Source organism: Aotus nancymaae, unplaced genomic scaffold (assembly GCF_030222135.1).
Source record: "Aotus nancymaae isolate 86718 unplaced genomic scaffold, 86718_ANA_hifiasm-v0.15.2.pri h1tg000250l, whole genome shotgun sequence".
NCBI classification, from domain to species: Eukaryota; Metazoa; Chordata; class Mammalia; order Primates; family Aotidae; genus Aotus; species Aotus nancymaae.
In genome coordinates this window covers 1,449,615-1,463,673 of record NW_026988665.1, presented here as the reverse complement: position 1 = coordinate 1,463,673, position 14,059 = coordinate 1,449,615, and the positions used below count along the sequence as shown (strand labels likewise).

General features: G+C 62.5%; 1 protein-coding gene across 2 annotated transcripts in view; it reads right to left on the bottom strand.

Moving 5' to 3' along the window:
* Positions 1-728: 728 nt before the first annotated feature.
* AGRN (agrin) overlaps positions 729-14,059 on the bottom strand; it is a 40,589-nt gene continuing 27,258 nt past the window's right edge. The window contains exons 15-39 of one of the 2 annotated variants that reach the window (XM_064371978.1): positions 13,395-13,538; positions 13,183-13,307; positions 13,005-13,110; positions 12,542-12,868; positions 12,323-12,460; positions 11,829-11,956; positions 11,601-11,715; positions 11,393-11,512; positions 10,919-11,278; positions 10,542-10,734; positions 10,023-10,238; positions 9,672-9,901; positions 9,455-9,589; positions 9,188-9,284; positions 8,932-9,096; positions 8,699-8,810; positions 8,511-8,522; positions 8,199-8,315; positions 7,922-8,114; positions 7,755-7,842; positions 7,591-7,614; positions 3,322-3,354; positions 2,843-3,067; positions 2,273-2,376; positions 729-2,007 (exon numbers count right to left, since the gene is read on the bottom strand). In XM_064371978.1, coding sequence (XP_064228048.1) covers positions 1,850-2,007; positions 2,273-2,376; positions 2,843-3,067; positions 3,322-3,354; positions 7,591-7,614; positions 7,755-7,842; positions 7,922-8,114; positions 8,199-8,315; positions 8,511-8,522; positions 8,699-8,810; positions 8,932-9,096; positions 9,188-9,284; positions 9,455-9,589; positions 9,672-9,901; positions 10,023-10,238; positions 10,542-10,734; positions 10,919-11,278; positions 11,393-11,512; positions 11,601-11,715; positions 11,829-11,956; positions 12,323-12,460; positions 12,542-12,868; positions 13,005-13,110; positions 13,183-13,307; positions 13,395-13,538 — 3,665 coding nt within the window. In that variant the 3' untranslated portion in view covers positions 729-1,849. The remainder of the gene's footprint in view (positions 2,008-2,272; positions 2,377-2,842; positions 3,068-3,321; positions 3,355-7,590; positions 7,615-7,754; positions 7,843-7,921; positions 8,115-8,198; positions 8,316-8,510; positions 8,523-8,698; positions 8,811-8,931; positions 9,097-9,187; positions 9,285-9,454; positions 9,590-9,671; positions 9,902-10,022; positions 10,239-10,541; positions 10,735-10,918; positions 11,279-11,392; positions 11,513-11,600; positions 11,716-11,828; positions 11,957-12,322; positions 12,461-12,541; positions 12,869-13,004; positions 13,111-13,182; positions 13,308-13,394; positions 13,539-14,059) is intronic. The other variant, XM_064371979.1, reaches the window with a different exon arrangement.

Sequence of the window (14,059 nt, the reverse complement as noted above, 5' to 3'; positions counted from 1 at the left end):
TGGTTCTGCGCCCCCTCCTCATCCCTCCTCCATTTCTGGCATCGGGCTTGTTCTCCCCTCTTAGGCTCACCCAGCAGGGGCACCTGCCCGGGCTTCAGCCCAGCCACCCCCTGTCTGGCACCCCTCGACCCCCCGGACCCCACTCTGGGGACCCCAGCTCCCCCAGCCCACGCAGTCCCGCTGCCCAGCTCCATCCAGCCCCCGTTGCTCTGACCCGTGGCCTCCGGCTGCTCCTGTGCCTCCACTGCCTGCTCAAAACTCCCTCGTGCAGCCCAGGGCCCCTGCACGCCATCCCGATGGACCCACACCACGTGCTTCACCCCGGGCCTCCACACCTGCCCTCCCCCAGCTCCACTTTTGGGTCTGGGCTTGGGCGTCTGTTTTCCCTGGACCTTTCCGGAAGCCCAAAATTAGTCTGCTCCCCCCTGCCACCATCAGAGACCTGTGTGTGGCTGCCGATCCCGGACCCTCTCCTCCCTGACCCCTGACCCCTGGCACCTGCCAGGCACACAGGGTCACTCAGAGTGTCCCCAGAGAACCAAGTGATGAAAGGCTGAGAAAGCAAATGTCCAGACGCATGGGACCACCTGGGCGTTGGAGATACGAGTCTGGCTTTGTGGCCCACACTGGAGCGCAGTGGTGCAGTCTCGGCTCACTGCCACCACAGAGGTGAGTGAGATGCCAGCAGGCCAGGGCTCTGGTGAGGATGGACACAAACGATGCTTTTAAAGTTTTCAGACTTTATTTCACAGCGATCGACAGAAACATACTGGAGTTAGTAACACGGCGCCCAGCCTGCCCGCTGCCCGCTTTATCTGGTCCTGCTCCTAAGAGGACTGGGCTGGGGCTGGGGCTGGAGGTGGAGACAGGGTGGGGCATTGCAGTTTAAGGCATTTCTGGCTGCGGAGCCATCCTTGCCACCCCTGCACCTGCCCCTTGACATCGGTCAGACACTGGCTGGCCCGGGTCATTCTGAGACAAGGTGACCATCCCTGGCGCTGGAGGGAGGATCTGCAGTGAGGCCGCTCTCGGCTGACACGGGAAGGATGGGATCCACCACTCCAGGGGTCAAATGAAACAAACACACGAAGAACATGGCAGGTGGCCAGGCCCAGGTGCCCAGGCAGCCAGCAGAGGCCAACCCCATCCTACAGGGGCTCTGCTCAGTGGCTCCTCACAGGGCCTGGGGTGTGGCAGAGGGACACGGTCACATCCAGGGTGGCTGGGTGGCTGGGCGGGGTGAGCTGAGGGTCAGGGCACCCAGGTCGGCCCTGGTCTGGCCTCTGCTCCCTGGAGCTGGTGCAGGCAGCAGGGGCGGGACTTTGGAGCTGGCCAGCGGTAACATTGTTTCTAAGTCACAGTATTGGCCCCGGAGGCCCAGGCAGGGCCAGGCCCTGGGGCCTAGCCAGCCCGGGAGAGGGCGAGCCGAGGCCCAGAGCACACACAGGTAGAAGCAGCTCAAATGGGAGCTTAGAAAGCCCCGTGGGGGCACCCAGAGGAAGGGCCCCATCAGACCTCACAGCCAGACAGAGTGAGGGTGACGGGAGCCTCGGCTGCTTCCCGGCAGGCGGGGATGCCTTGGGGGAGGCACAGTGCAAGGCGGGGGCTCGGTGCCCAGAGGCAGGGGGTGCGTCCTGAGGCTGCCAGCCACGCCCGGCCCTCCACGCTGCCACCTTGCCCGCACGTCCCTCAGCACCAGGTCTGTCTGCAGCACAGCTGCCGGGACGGAAGGGAGGCCGGGCCAGCAGTCCCTCCGGCCAACACGCAGGCAAGAAAATCATATCAAAAAGCCACAAGTTTACAAAAATAGAAAATAATTACAGCGGGGAGTGAGGGCTCTGGTGCCAGCTCACGGGGCGGGGCAGGGCCGCAGCTCCGGCTTGGTGACGGCGTCCTCCAGCAAGTGCAGCGGGCGCTGGCCCACCACCACGTCCCGCAGGCAGCCCACGAAACCCGTGCCGTAGGCCTTGGGCAGCGCTGGGCCCACAGGCAGCTCCGGCAGGCCCCCTGCGGCACAGACAGTGGGAGTCACCAGCTGCGACTCAGTGATGCCAATGGGCACAGGGACCCACCGGCACCCCAACAAGCAGGTGGTCCACGGCAGGCTACACACAGGCCCTCACCTCCTGACCCCACAGCACTGGAGAAGAAGGGGCCCAGCTTGCCAGCTTACGTGCTGTCCTGACTCAAAGCCGGCCCTGGGGGTGAAGTCTGTCCCTCAGATATCAGGAGACCCTCGGGCACCCCTCCACAGTCTCCCCCACACACTCACCAAGCCACAGGGCTCCATCGGTGTCCAGCTGCGTGGCGCCCAGAGGGGAGGAGCCGGTCACCGGGGCCTCATTGCCCACCTGCAGGGAACCTTCCCTCTGCTCCCTGGGAGCACAGTGCAGGGGACCGTCAGGGGCCAGAGCTCCCTCTACCTCCTCTAGACCCGAAGTCCTGCACCCTTCCTATGCCTCACAGGTGCCTCAGCCCAGGGGACCACCCAGGTGTCACCCTTGGGGGCAAGGATGGGGCAGCCTTGACCCCAAGGAGAGCACTAGGAGCCAACGCCAGGGACATCCCTGCAGCTCAGGCTTTGCTGGCGGCGATGCCAGGCTCACACCAGAACGGCCCCAGCAGCATCTGGCAGGGCAGGGATGACTTTCAGACCAGGAAACCCATCACTGCTTCTCCCACCACCTTCTCGTCCCTTCCTCCTCCCGCTGGCAGTGACCTCAGCTCAGATAGCAAAGCGTGTCCTCCCCGACCCCTGGGCACAAGTGGCTGGGCACAGCCTAGCTGGGCAAGTCCGGGCAGCGCTTTCCACTATCTTTGGCATGCTGAGTCCCCCACTGACCTGTGTGCAACGACCCGCAGCCAGCGGCTGGTGTTGACGGGCACGGTGGAGCGCAGCACCACGGGCTGAGAGCCCAGGTTGTAGCTCAGCTGTAGGTGCCCGTCCACAATGGCCAGTGCCACGTAGTCTGCCCTCTCCGTGGCCTTGCCGCTCCAGAGAACCAGCCCCTGCGTGGCCTCCGTGCGCAGGCTCAGTTCAAAGTGGTTGCTCTGCAGCGCCTTCTCGCTGGAGGGCAGAGGCTGGGTCAGGGCCTCCCAGAGGGTGGCAGCAGGACGGGGGGCAGGGGCAGGAGGACAAGGGCCTCAGCTGCGGAGGCGACAAGGGCTGGTGATGGGACCCAGGGGTCATGGGTGGGCAAACACGGACAGTGGGAGAGAGAAGAGGGATGGAGACGGGGCAGCCTGGCAGAGATGAGAGAGCGGGGTGGGAGGACAGCCGGGCCAGCCGGGGGTCTGCAGGTACTGCTGCCACATGCTCACCTGTGAAGGGCCCCGGAATCCAGAGTTTTGGGGCTTAGAAGCAGGAAGAGAGGGAGGCGGGTGAGCAGGGGACAGGTGGCCCAATGCAAACCCTCCTCAACACTGGGTCCAAGGAGCAGGCACCCGCAGAAACCACGCATGACCTCGAAGATCACTGGCCCGCCCACCAGAGCCCCAGCAAGGACACACATAATAAGCGTGTGCAGACACGTGAGGGCACAGACACCCGTGTGCAGACAGTGGGGCAGGACAGCCAAGGATGGGAGCAGAGATCAAGGAGGTGGGCGTAGGGTGGCATGGAGTGGAGACCCGGGGCTCAGATGCCAGGGACACACATGCATGTGTGCATGCACGCAAGCCTACACACGGATACACATCTGCATGTTCACAAAGACCTGCACACACACACGGAGACACACCTGCATGTTCACACAAACCTGCACACACAGAAACACACACCTGCATGTTCACACAGACCTGCACACACACACGGAGACACACACCTGCATGTTCACACAAACCACACACACACAGACACCTGCATGTTCACACAGACCTGCACACACACACGGAAACACACACCTGCATGTTCACATAGACCTGCACACACACGGAGACACACACCTGCATGTTCACACAAACCTACACGGAAACACACACTTGCATGTTCACAGACCTGCACACACACAAACACACACCTGTATGTTCACACAGACCTGCACACACACACATCTGCATGTTCACACAGACCTGCACACACACACACCTGCATGTTCACACAGACCTGCACACACACGGAGACACACACCTGCATGTTCACACAAACCTACACGGAAACACACACCTGCATGTTCACACAGACCTGCACACACACGGAGACACACCTGCATGTTCACACAGACCTGCACACACACACACAGAGACACACACCTGCATGTTCACACAAACCTGCACACACACGGAAACACACACCTGCATGTTCACACAAACCTGCATACACACACAGAGATACACATCTGCATGTTCACACAGACCTGCACACACAGAGATATACACCTGAATGTTCACACAAACCTGCACACACACACACTTGCATGTTCACACAGACCTGTACACACACACACAGAAACACACACCTGCATGTTCACACAGACCTGCAAGCACACACACCTGCATGTTCACAGACCTGCACACACAGAGACACACACCTGCATGTTCACACAGACTTGCACACACACACACGGAAACACACACCTGCATGTTCACACAAACCTGCATACACACACAGAGATATACATCTGCATGTTCACACAGACCTGCACACACAGAGATATACACCTGAATGTTCACACAAACCTGCACACACACTTGCATGTTCACACAGACCTGCACACACATGGAGACACACACCTGCATGTTCATACAGACCTGCACACACAGATACACACTTGCATGTTCACACAAACCATGCACACATGGAGACACCTGTATGTTCACACAGACCTGCACACACACACAGACACACACCTGCAGGTTCGAACAAACTTACACACACACGGAGACACACACCTGCATATTCACAGACCTGCACACAGACACACACCTGCATGTTCACACAAACCTGCAAACACATGGAGACACACACCTGCATGTTCACACAGACCTGCACACACACATACCTTCATGTTGAAACCTGCACACACACACACGGAGACACATGTTCACACAGACCTGCACACACACACATCTGCATGTTCACAGACCTGCACAAACACAGACACACACCTGCATGTTCACACAGACCTGCACAAACACACACCTGCATGTTCACACAGACCTGCACAAACACACATCTGCATGTTCACACAGACCTGCACACACACACGGAGACACACCTGCATGTTCACACAGACCTGCACACATGGACACACACCTGCATGTTCACACAAACTTACACACGGAGAAACACCTACATGTTCACACAAACCTGCACACAGAGACACACCTGCCTGTTCACACAGACCTGCAGACACGGACACACACCTGCATGTTCACACAGACCTGCACACACACCTGCATGTTCACACAGACCTGCACAAACACACCTGCATGTTCACACAGACCTGCACAAACACACATCTGCATGTTTACACAGACCTGCACACACACACGGAGACACACACCTGCATGTTCACACAGACCTGCACACACACACATCTGCATGCTCACACAGACCTGCAAACACACATGGAGACACACATCTGCATGTTCACACAGACCTGCACACATGGACACACACCTGCATGTTCACACAAACTTACACACGGAGACACACCTACATGTTCACACAAACCTGCACACAGAGAGATACACACTTGCATGTTCACACAGACCTGCAGACATGGACACACACCTGCATGTTCACACAGACCTGCACACACACGGAGACACACACCTGCATGTTCACACAGATCTGCACACACACCTGCATGTTCACACAGACCTGCACAAACACACACCTGCATGTTCACACAGACCTGCACAAACACACACCTGCATGTTCACACAGACCTGCACACACACACGGAGACACACACCTGCATGTTCACACAGACCTGCACACACATGGAGACACACCTACATGTTCACACAAACCTGCACACAGAGACACACACCTGCCTGTTCACACAGACCTGCAGACACACAACTGCATATTCACAGACCTGCGCACACACACACACCTGCATGTTCACACAGACCTGCACACACACAGACACACACCTGCATGTTCATACAGACCTGCACACACAGATACACACTTGCATGTTCACACAAACCATGCACACACACGGAGACACCTGTATGTTCACACAGACCTGCACACACACACAGACACACACCTGCAGGTTCAAACAAACACACACACGGAGACACACACCTGCATATTCACAGACCTGCACACAGACACACACCTGCATGTTCACGCAAACCTGCAAACACACGGAGACACACACCTGCATGTTCACACAGACCTGCGCGCACACACACACCTTCATGTTCAAACCTGCACACACACACACGGAGACACATCATGTTCACACAGACCTGCACACACACACACACCTGCATGTTCACACAGACCTGCACAAACACAGACACGGAGACACATCATGTTCACACAGACCTGCACACACACACACCTGCATGTTCACACAGACCTGCACAAACACACAGAGACACAGACCTGCATGTTCACACAGACCTGCACACATGGACACACACCTGCACGTTCACACAAAGTTACACACGGAGACACACCTACAGTTCACACAAACCTGCACACAGAGACACACACCTGCCTGTTCACACAGACCTGCAGACACGGACACACACCTGCATGTTCACACAGACCTGCACACACACGGAGACACACACCTGCATGTTCACACAAACCTACACACAGACATACACACCTGCATACACACAAACCTACACAGACATACACACCTGCATACACACAAACCTACACAGACATACACACCTGCATACACACAAACCTAAACAGACATACACACCTGCATACACACAAACCTAAACAGACATACACACCTGCATACACACAAACCTACACAGACATACACACCTGCATACACACAAACCTAAACAGACATACACACCTGCATACACACAAACTTACACACAGACATACACACCTGCATACACACAAACCTACACACAGACATACACACCTGCATACACACAAACCTACACATACACACCTGCATACACACAAACTTACAAACAGACATACACACCTGCATACACACAAACCTACACACGGACATACACACCTGCATACACACAAACCTACACAGACATACACACCTGCATGTTCTCACACACATACACATCCCCGTACGTACACACTACATAGACACACACCTGCACGTCCACCCCCATACCCAAAAACGTATATCTACATCACACCTGCATGTTCACACACACACAGACATGCACACACGGACGAGACATGCACGTGCACACGTGCAGCCTCAGTGGCGGGGGCTGGCTGCGGGGTGACCCTCAGCCTGTGCGCTGGGAGGGCTGACTGCACTTGAGACAGGAACTAGCCTCTTGCTGCAAAATAGCACCCGACCCCCACCCTCCGCCACAAGGGTGGACAGTTCTGGGGGCTCAGGCCTGTGCTCCCCACCGGGAAGAACGGAGGAGGGAGAGGGAGGGAGCAGGTGGGGGCCGAGCTCTACTCACACTGGGATCTCATTGGCCAGTTCGCTTGGAAACAAAGAGACAGACAGTGAGAGGAACAGAGGCGGCAGCACCGGGCCTTCCCTCCTGGCCTCGGAGCGAGAGTGTGCGGGGGTCGCCCCGAGGGCACAGGCGGGACAGGCGGCCCGCGGAGGATGGCACGTTACCTCTCGGTCACAGCGTCGAGGTACTCGATGAAGGTCCGCCCGTCAAAGGCCAGGGCATCCAGGTCCCCCGCCGACTTCTCCACCAGCCCTGTGAGACCAGCAGGTGAGGATGGGCCTCACAGGCTCCCGCCGTCCAGCCTCTGCCCTCTGCCCTGTGCCCGGCTCACCCTTCTCGCAGTGTGGCCCCGAGAATCCCCCCGGACACAGGCACACGTAGGCCGCCTCCCTCGGGACGCAGGAGGCCCCATTGAGGCAGGGGTGGCCCGAGGCCCGGGTGCAGGGGTGGTCGGCAAAGGATGTGACGTCCATCTGCCGCAGCACGTGCTCCGGGGTGAGCAGCTGGCGGCCTCCCAGGGAGACCTGCAGGAGCGGGGTGAGAGCCTTGTCCCGCCTGCCGCCCTGCCCACCCCGGAGGCCCTGGGGGGACTCCCCATCCCCACTTACCAGCTGGATGGCGCCGTTGAAGCCAGAGGACACTGCGGCAGCACGGGCCAGCTTGCTGAAGTCGGGAGCCCCCCCTACGTAGAGCGGCTCCTTCAGGTTGAGGACCGTGTGTGGAACCTGTGGGGGCGCTGGGTGAGGCTTGTGCAGAGCCCACCCGCTGTGCAGACCCAGGGCCCAGCCCCTGCGCGCCCCCCGTCCACTGTCTATCTAGGGGGCGGTGTTAATCACACAGAAACGGCAGGGTCCTTAGTGGGGAGGAGCTACCCCGGGGAGGAGGCGTCGGAGATGGTGAGCGGACGAGGCCGACGGTACCTTGCGGGATTTCTGGCCTCCGAAGAGCAAGAGCAGAGAGCAGGGAGGCAGAGGAGGCAGAGAACAGGACAGGCGGCCAAGAGAACAGGGCAGAAAAACAGCTCCGTGAGCGCTGGCAGGGGCGGGGCCGCTGCCCGGAGGAGGAAGAGCAGGCGGCAGAGGGTCCCCTCACGGCCCAGGGCACTCACCGGGGACTCCCCCAGCACGCGGGGGCCGTCACCCACACGCATGGCACCCTTGCGGCCGTTTCGCTCCAGTGAGACGCTGGTCCAGGCGCCCAGAGTGACCGGCTCCTTGCTCCTGGTGAGGAGGGGGCAGGGTGAGTGGGCTCTGGCCGCCGCCAGCCATCTGCCTGTCCAGGGCCCAAGGCACCTGTTGGCGCCCGGCCTCGGGCACTGAAGCGTCACCTTTGCTGGCCCACCTGATGACCGCCGCCCCCTTGCCCAGGTCATAGCGGAACTCCAGGTGGCGGTCCTGCAGCGCCAGCGACATGAAGTCCCCCTTGCCATCCGTCTTCTGCCCGTTGTAGAGCAGGAGGCCGCTGGGGCCTCGTGCCAGGAACACCACCTCCAGCGCCATCTTCTCCCTGGGGTCACAGGGAGTCGGGCTGTCTCGCTGTCCCCAACAGGACAGACAGGGGCGGGGGCCGGCCCTTCCCCCGCGCCTGACTCACTGACCCCAGGTCCCGTGCGAAGGTGTGCAAGCCTCTCAGCTCCAGGTGGGAGAAGCCGTTGAAGTCGGCCAGGAAGGGCCGGGAGCCGTCCTGCCCTGAGGCTGTAGGGAGTCACCCAGGCTTCAGTCCTGACCCCCAGGACCCCCTGCACCCCCTGCCGGCCGCGTGTGGAAACTAACCCTAACCCTAACTGCGATGCCACCTAGACAGTAGTACCTGCCCACGTGTTTGACCTCCCCACCCGCCTCCGTGAGAGCCCCACGGCCCCGACCTGTCTGGCAGAGGGTGCCCCCCCGTCCCAGGGGGCACTGGCACTGGACGCCACCCTCTGGCAGCACACGGCATGGTGCCGCGCCATGGCAGGGGTTGGGCTGGCAAGGGCTCTTCTCCTCGGCGCAGGTCGGTCCTGGTGGTGGAAGATGTCATCGGTTGAGCACCGTCCATGGGCCCCAGGGTCCCGCCCCCACCCACTCTGGCCCCACCCTCACCAAAGTGGCCGGGCGGGCACAGGCAGTGGAACCTTCCAGCCTCCAGGGCCTGGCATGGGGCCCCGCCGTGGCAAGGGTTGGGCAGGCAGGGGTGGTCCCCACACTCGCCCACGCCAGAGCCTCGGGCCGCAGCCCCGGGCCCAACGCTGAGCTCCAAGCGCTGGTTGTTGACGTCCAGCAAACGGATGCAGCCCCTCAGGCCAGCGCCCACGAAGATCCGCTCGAGCACCCTGCCACCAGGAGGGGCACCGGGTCAGGGTGCAGGGGCCGCAGGCAAAGCCACCTCACACACAGAGACCCCAAAGGGCCAGGGTCAGGCGTTGGGGCCACACCACCCTCCAGGGGGCTCACACAGCAGCCTGGTCCTCAGGTACGCCGCCCACAAAGAGGTCTGTGTCCAGGTTGAGGCCGTCGGTGCCACTCGGGCTCTCGCCTAGAATGGGGGTCTCACCATCCACTGAGAGGGTGCCCCGGCGCCAGTGCCGCGACAGCTCCAGTCGGTGCCACCGCCCCGGCTCTACCGGCACCGCACTGGTCAGCACCGCAGGCCCCGAACCTGTGTCAAACCTGCCGGCGGAAGCAGGTGCTCAGGACCATCGCCCGGCCCGGCCCGGCCCGGCCCGGCCGGCCCCCACCCCACCCCTCTGAGCGGCACTTGGCCCTGCCCTTCCCGCCCACCTGAGCTGCCCCCTGGCCCCGCCACCCTCCCCGCCCCCCTGAGCTGCCCCCTGGCCCCGCCACCCTCCCCGCCCCCCTGAGCTGCCCCCTGGCCCCGCCACCCTCCCCGCCCACCTGAGCTGCCCCCTGGCCCCGCCACCCTCCCCGCCCCCCTGAGCTGCACGCGGCCCCGCCCCGCCCCTCCCCGCCCACCTGAGCTGCACGCGGCCATCTAGCAGCGCCAACGCCAGGAAGTCCTTGCCCCGGGCGTTGCCGTTGTACAGCAGCAGCCCCTGAGGCTCCAGCGTCCGGAATTCCAGCGCCAGGCGCAGCGTGTGGTAGGCGCGGAGGGTGGGGAAGGCCAGGAAGGAGTGGCCCCCGAAGGCCGGCACAGGGGCGTGCAGCACTGCAAAGGCGACCGGTAGGGCCGGCTGGAAAAGCTCCGAGGACTCCCCGCTTTTACCCCTGAAACCGCCCCTTCATCCCGGCCGCTGCCCCCAGCCCAAAGCCTGACGGTGGTTCAGCCCCGCCCGCAGTCCGTGCCCCCACCCTGCCGCCTCCCCGCCCTCCCCTGCGGAGGGCACCCTTACCCCTCTCACAGACGGCGCCGCCCCAGCCTGCCGGGCAGCTGCAGGTGAAGTCCCCGCCTGAGGCCCCATCCTGGCAGGTTCCCCCGCGTAAGCAGGGCTGCGAGTCACAGGGCTTGGGAGGTTGCTGGAGGGCTGGGGGCAGAGGCCGGCGTCCGGGCACACGGCTGGGGGCAGTGGTGGGGGGCCGACGCGTGGTGGGGGCTGCCGTGGTCTTGCCGACGGGCCGGCTTGTGTGACCGGGTTGTGGGGCCCGAGGGGTCGCAGCAGAGGGCGGGGGGCGGGACGCTGCGGTGGCTCTGGCAGTGGCTACTGCAGCAACGGCTCCCGACGTGGCCCCGGTGAAAAACGCAGGAAACCAGTCTGTGGGCACGGGGGGCTGTTAGGGTTTCCTGGGAGCAGCGCCAGGAGGGGTGGGGGCATGGGCATGGGCAGAGGCGGGGGTAGGTGAGCCGTGGCACACGGCCTGGCACTCACCAAAGTCCATGAATCGCACGTGCTCCTGCACCGGCCTCCTCACCCCCAAGGACCGGCGCCTGGACACCCGGAGCTGCCGGAGCAGGGCCCGGCCCACGTCGGGGGCCCTGAAGGCCGTGGCTGGGGAGGAGGGAGTGCTAAGCGCCGCAGAGCCCCGGGCAGCCCCCACCCATTGCCTCCCAGGAGGGGTGCGGGCTGGGGGTCTCACCGGGGTCAAAGTGCACATCCACAGTGGCACGGACGGACCTGCCGGGCCCCAGTTCCCGCAGGCGGACGCTCCGAAAGTCCTTCTTGACGTCCGAATTCCGGAACAGGTCGTCCAGCTGTGGGCGGGCAGTGGGCAAGAACTCGGGGGCCGCCCCAGCTGGCTGCCTGGTGCCGCTCTGGGTGTCGGGGGAAGGCCCGTGGCGGGGGCGCCGCGCCTCCACCGTCTTACCGCGCTCTCGATGGTCCTGGCTGTTTCCCCGAACAGCTCGGACTTGGGGTCGGCCATCTCTGGTGTGTAGAACAGCTCCTGGCCCTCGACGCCCTCCAGCTCCAGCACGCCCTGGAACACCCTGGTGGCTGTGGGGGAGGGGCGGTGAGGCCCTGCCTGGCATCTGCCCGGCCTCCAGGCTGGCCCGGGCACAGGCCCCGGCAGTGGGCCACACGGTGCGGGGAGGGTGGCTGTTAGTCAGATGGCCATGAGGTTAGTGAGGACCCCAGGGTAGGGCCGGCGTCAGTTACCAGGCGGACTCCTCGGAGCAGGGTGCCACGCCGGCTTGCAACGAGAGAGACGGGTTAGGCGTGGGGTCCCGGGCACGCACGTGTTTGTGGGGGCCGAGTCCCAAGACCATAACCCCCGGCACTGACCTGCTGCCTGGGCGAGGGGCCAGCACCCCGGCGGAGCCCAGGCTGCTCCTCACTCCCCTCGCCCAGCCGCCCACTCACCGGGGCAGTTGGAACCCTCTGCGTCCAGCGAGGGCGTCTTCCCATCCGAGCAGCAGCCCAAGGGAGCGTTGTAGCAGGAAGCCCTCTCAACGGGCGGCCCAGGGGTTGCCACGCTGCTGCCCTCCAAGGGCTCGATGCCTGCAGAGCCCACGTCTGAGCCCAGGCCCTGGCAGAGCCTCTGTGTGCCCACCCACCACCCAAGTCCAGATCCCTGCTCACCCCCAGAGCCACCCCCACTGGCCTCCTGGTCCCCGCTCAGGTCGTCGTCACCACTTCCATCGGCACTGCCAGATTCACCAAAGGCAGACGCCACGAGGCTGGGTGCAGGGGAGGGTGCCGTGGGGGGCACGGGCCACACAGTGGTCCTGGGGATGCTGGCGGTGGTCCGAGGTCTCGATGCGGGCGGAGGGGTGGCCTGGCTGTGTGTGGTACTGCTGGGAGCCAGGGGGAGGGCGCTGGGTGGGGCCGGCAGTCCCTGGCTCAGGAGCCCTGGGGTGGTCACGATCACGGAGGCAGATGTCGGGTGAGTACTGGGAGCCACAGCCTCTGCAGGGAGAGGGAGGTTGGTGGGGGGACCGGTTGGCAGAGGGACAGGATCGAGTGGCTCAGGGTGCGTGGGGCTGGACTCGGGGCAGCGTCGGCCTTCCTGGTCAGCTCTGGGGCGGTGCCTGTCAGGCCTCACCCTGGCACGGGCCCAGGCTCTGGATAGAGAGGTGCAGGCCCTGGCGGCAGGCGATGGTCTTCAGCTGACACTCGTTGCCGTACGTGACTCCATCTGACCCGCAGACCTGGGGCGCAGAACAGGGGTGCTCAAGGCGAGGCCCCTCCCCACTCCCTCCTCTGAATTCCACACCCCTCACCTTGGAAGCATTGGCCTCCGGACAGGTGAGCGTCGGGCAGACACAGTGGGCCGAGCCGGAGTCCTCCACACACAGCGCACCAAACTCACAGCGCACCTCCGCACAGGTCTCGGGCGCAGAGGCATCTGGGGCACAGGCATGGGAAACCCCTGTAGCTCAGGTGGCTTCACCCCAGCCCATGAAGTCCCAGGGCAGCGCTGGCCCTCACTCACCAGCTTCACAGCCCGCAGGGCCCAAGGCACGGCCATCTGGACACTGTCCGCACTTGGGCCCGGCCACCCCGGGCTTGCAGGAGCACAGTCCAGACATCTGCTCACAGTCGTCCCGCACGGCGCCCTGGGGATCGCAGCTGCAGGCTTTGGGGGAAATGGGGGAGGAATCTTGTAGGGCTGAGGACCCCACAGGGTCATGAGGTGAGCCTTATGCTGTGCTGAGGCACAAGATCCGAGACATAAAGCGACAGGACACGGAAGTACAAGGAAAACGCAGCTGGGCTCGGGGGGCCACGCCACCTATAAGCAGAGTCAGGCGAGGCCCCGAATGTCCAGAAGCGTGAGTATTTATTGTGTATAGGTTGAGGGCAGGGCAGTGAGTGAAGTCATCTTTAAGGATAGTGATGGGGTCGTGAGCAATAAAACATGGGGTCCACCCCCATTAGGTCACCGAGGCCAGGAGGTGGACAGTGCGCAGCAAGGGGCCTGTTCCCATGAAGGCAAGGGCCGTGTGCAGTAAGGGGTCCACCCCCATTAGGTCACCGAGGCCAGGAGGTGGGCCGTGCGCAGTGAAGAGGGTGCAGTGTGCAATACTTCTATCTATGGGCAACTACTTCTAAGAAGATTTATAGGGGGATGCTTTAAGTCTCACAGCAGTGACAGAG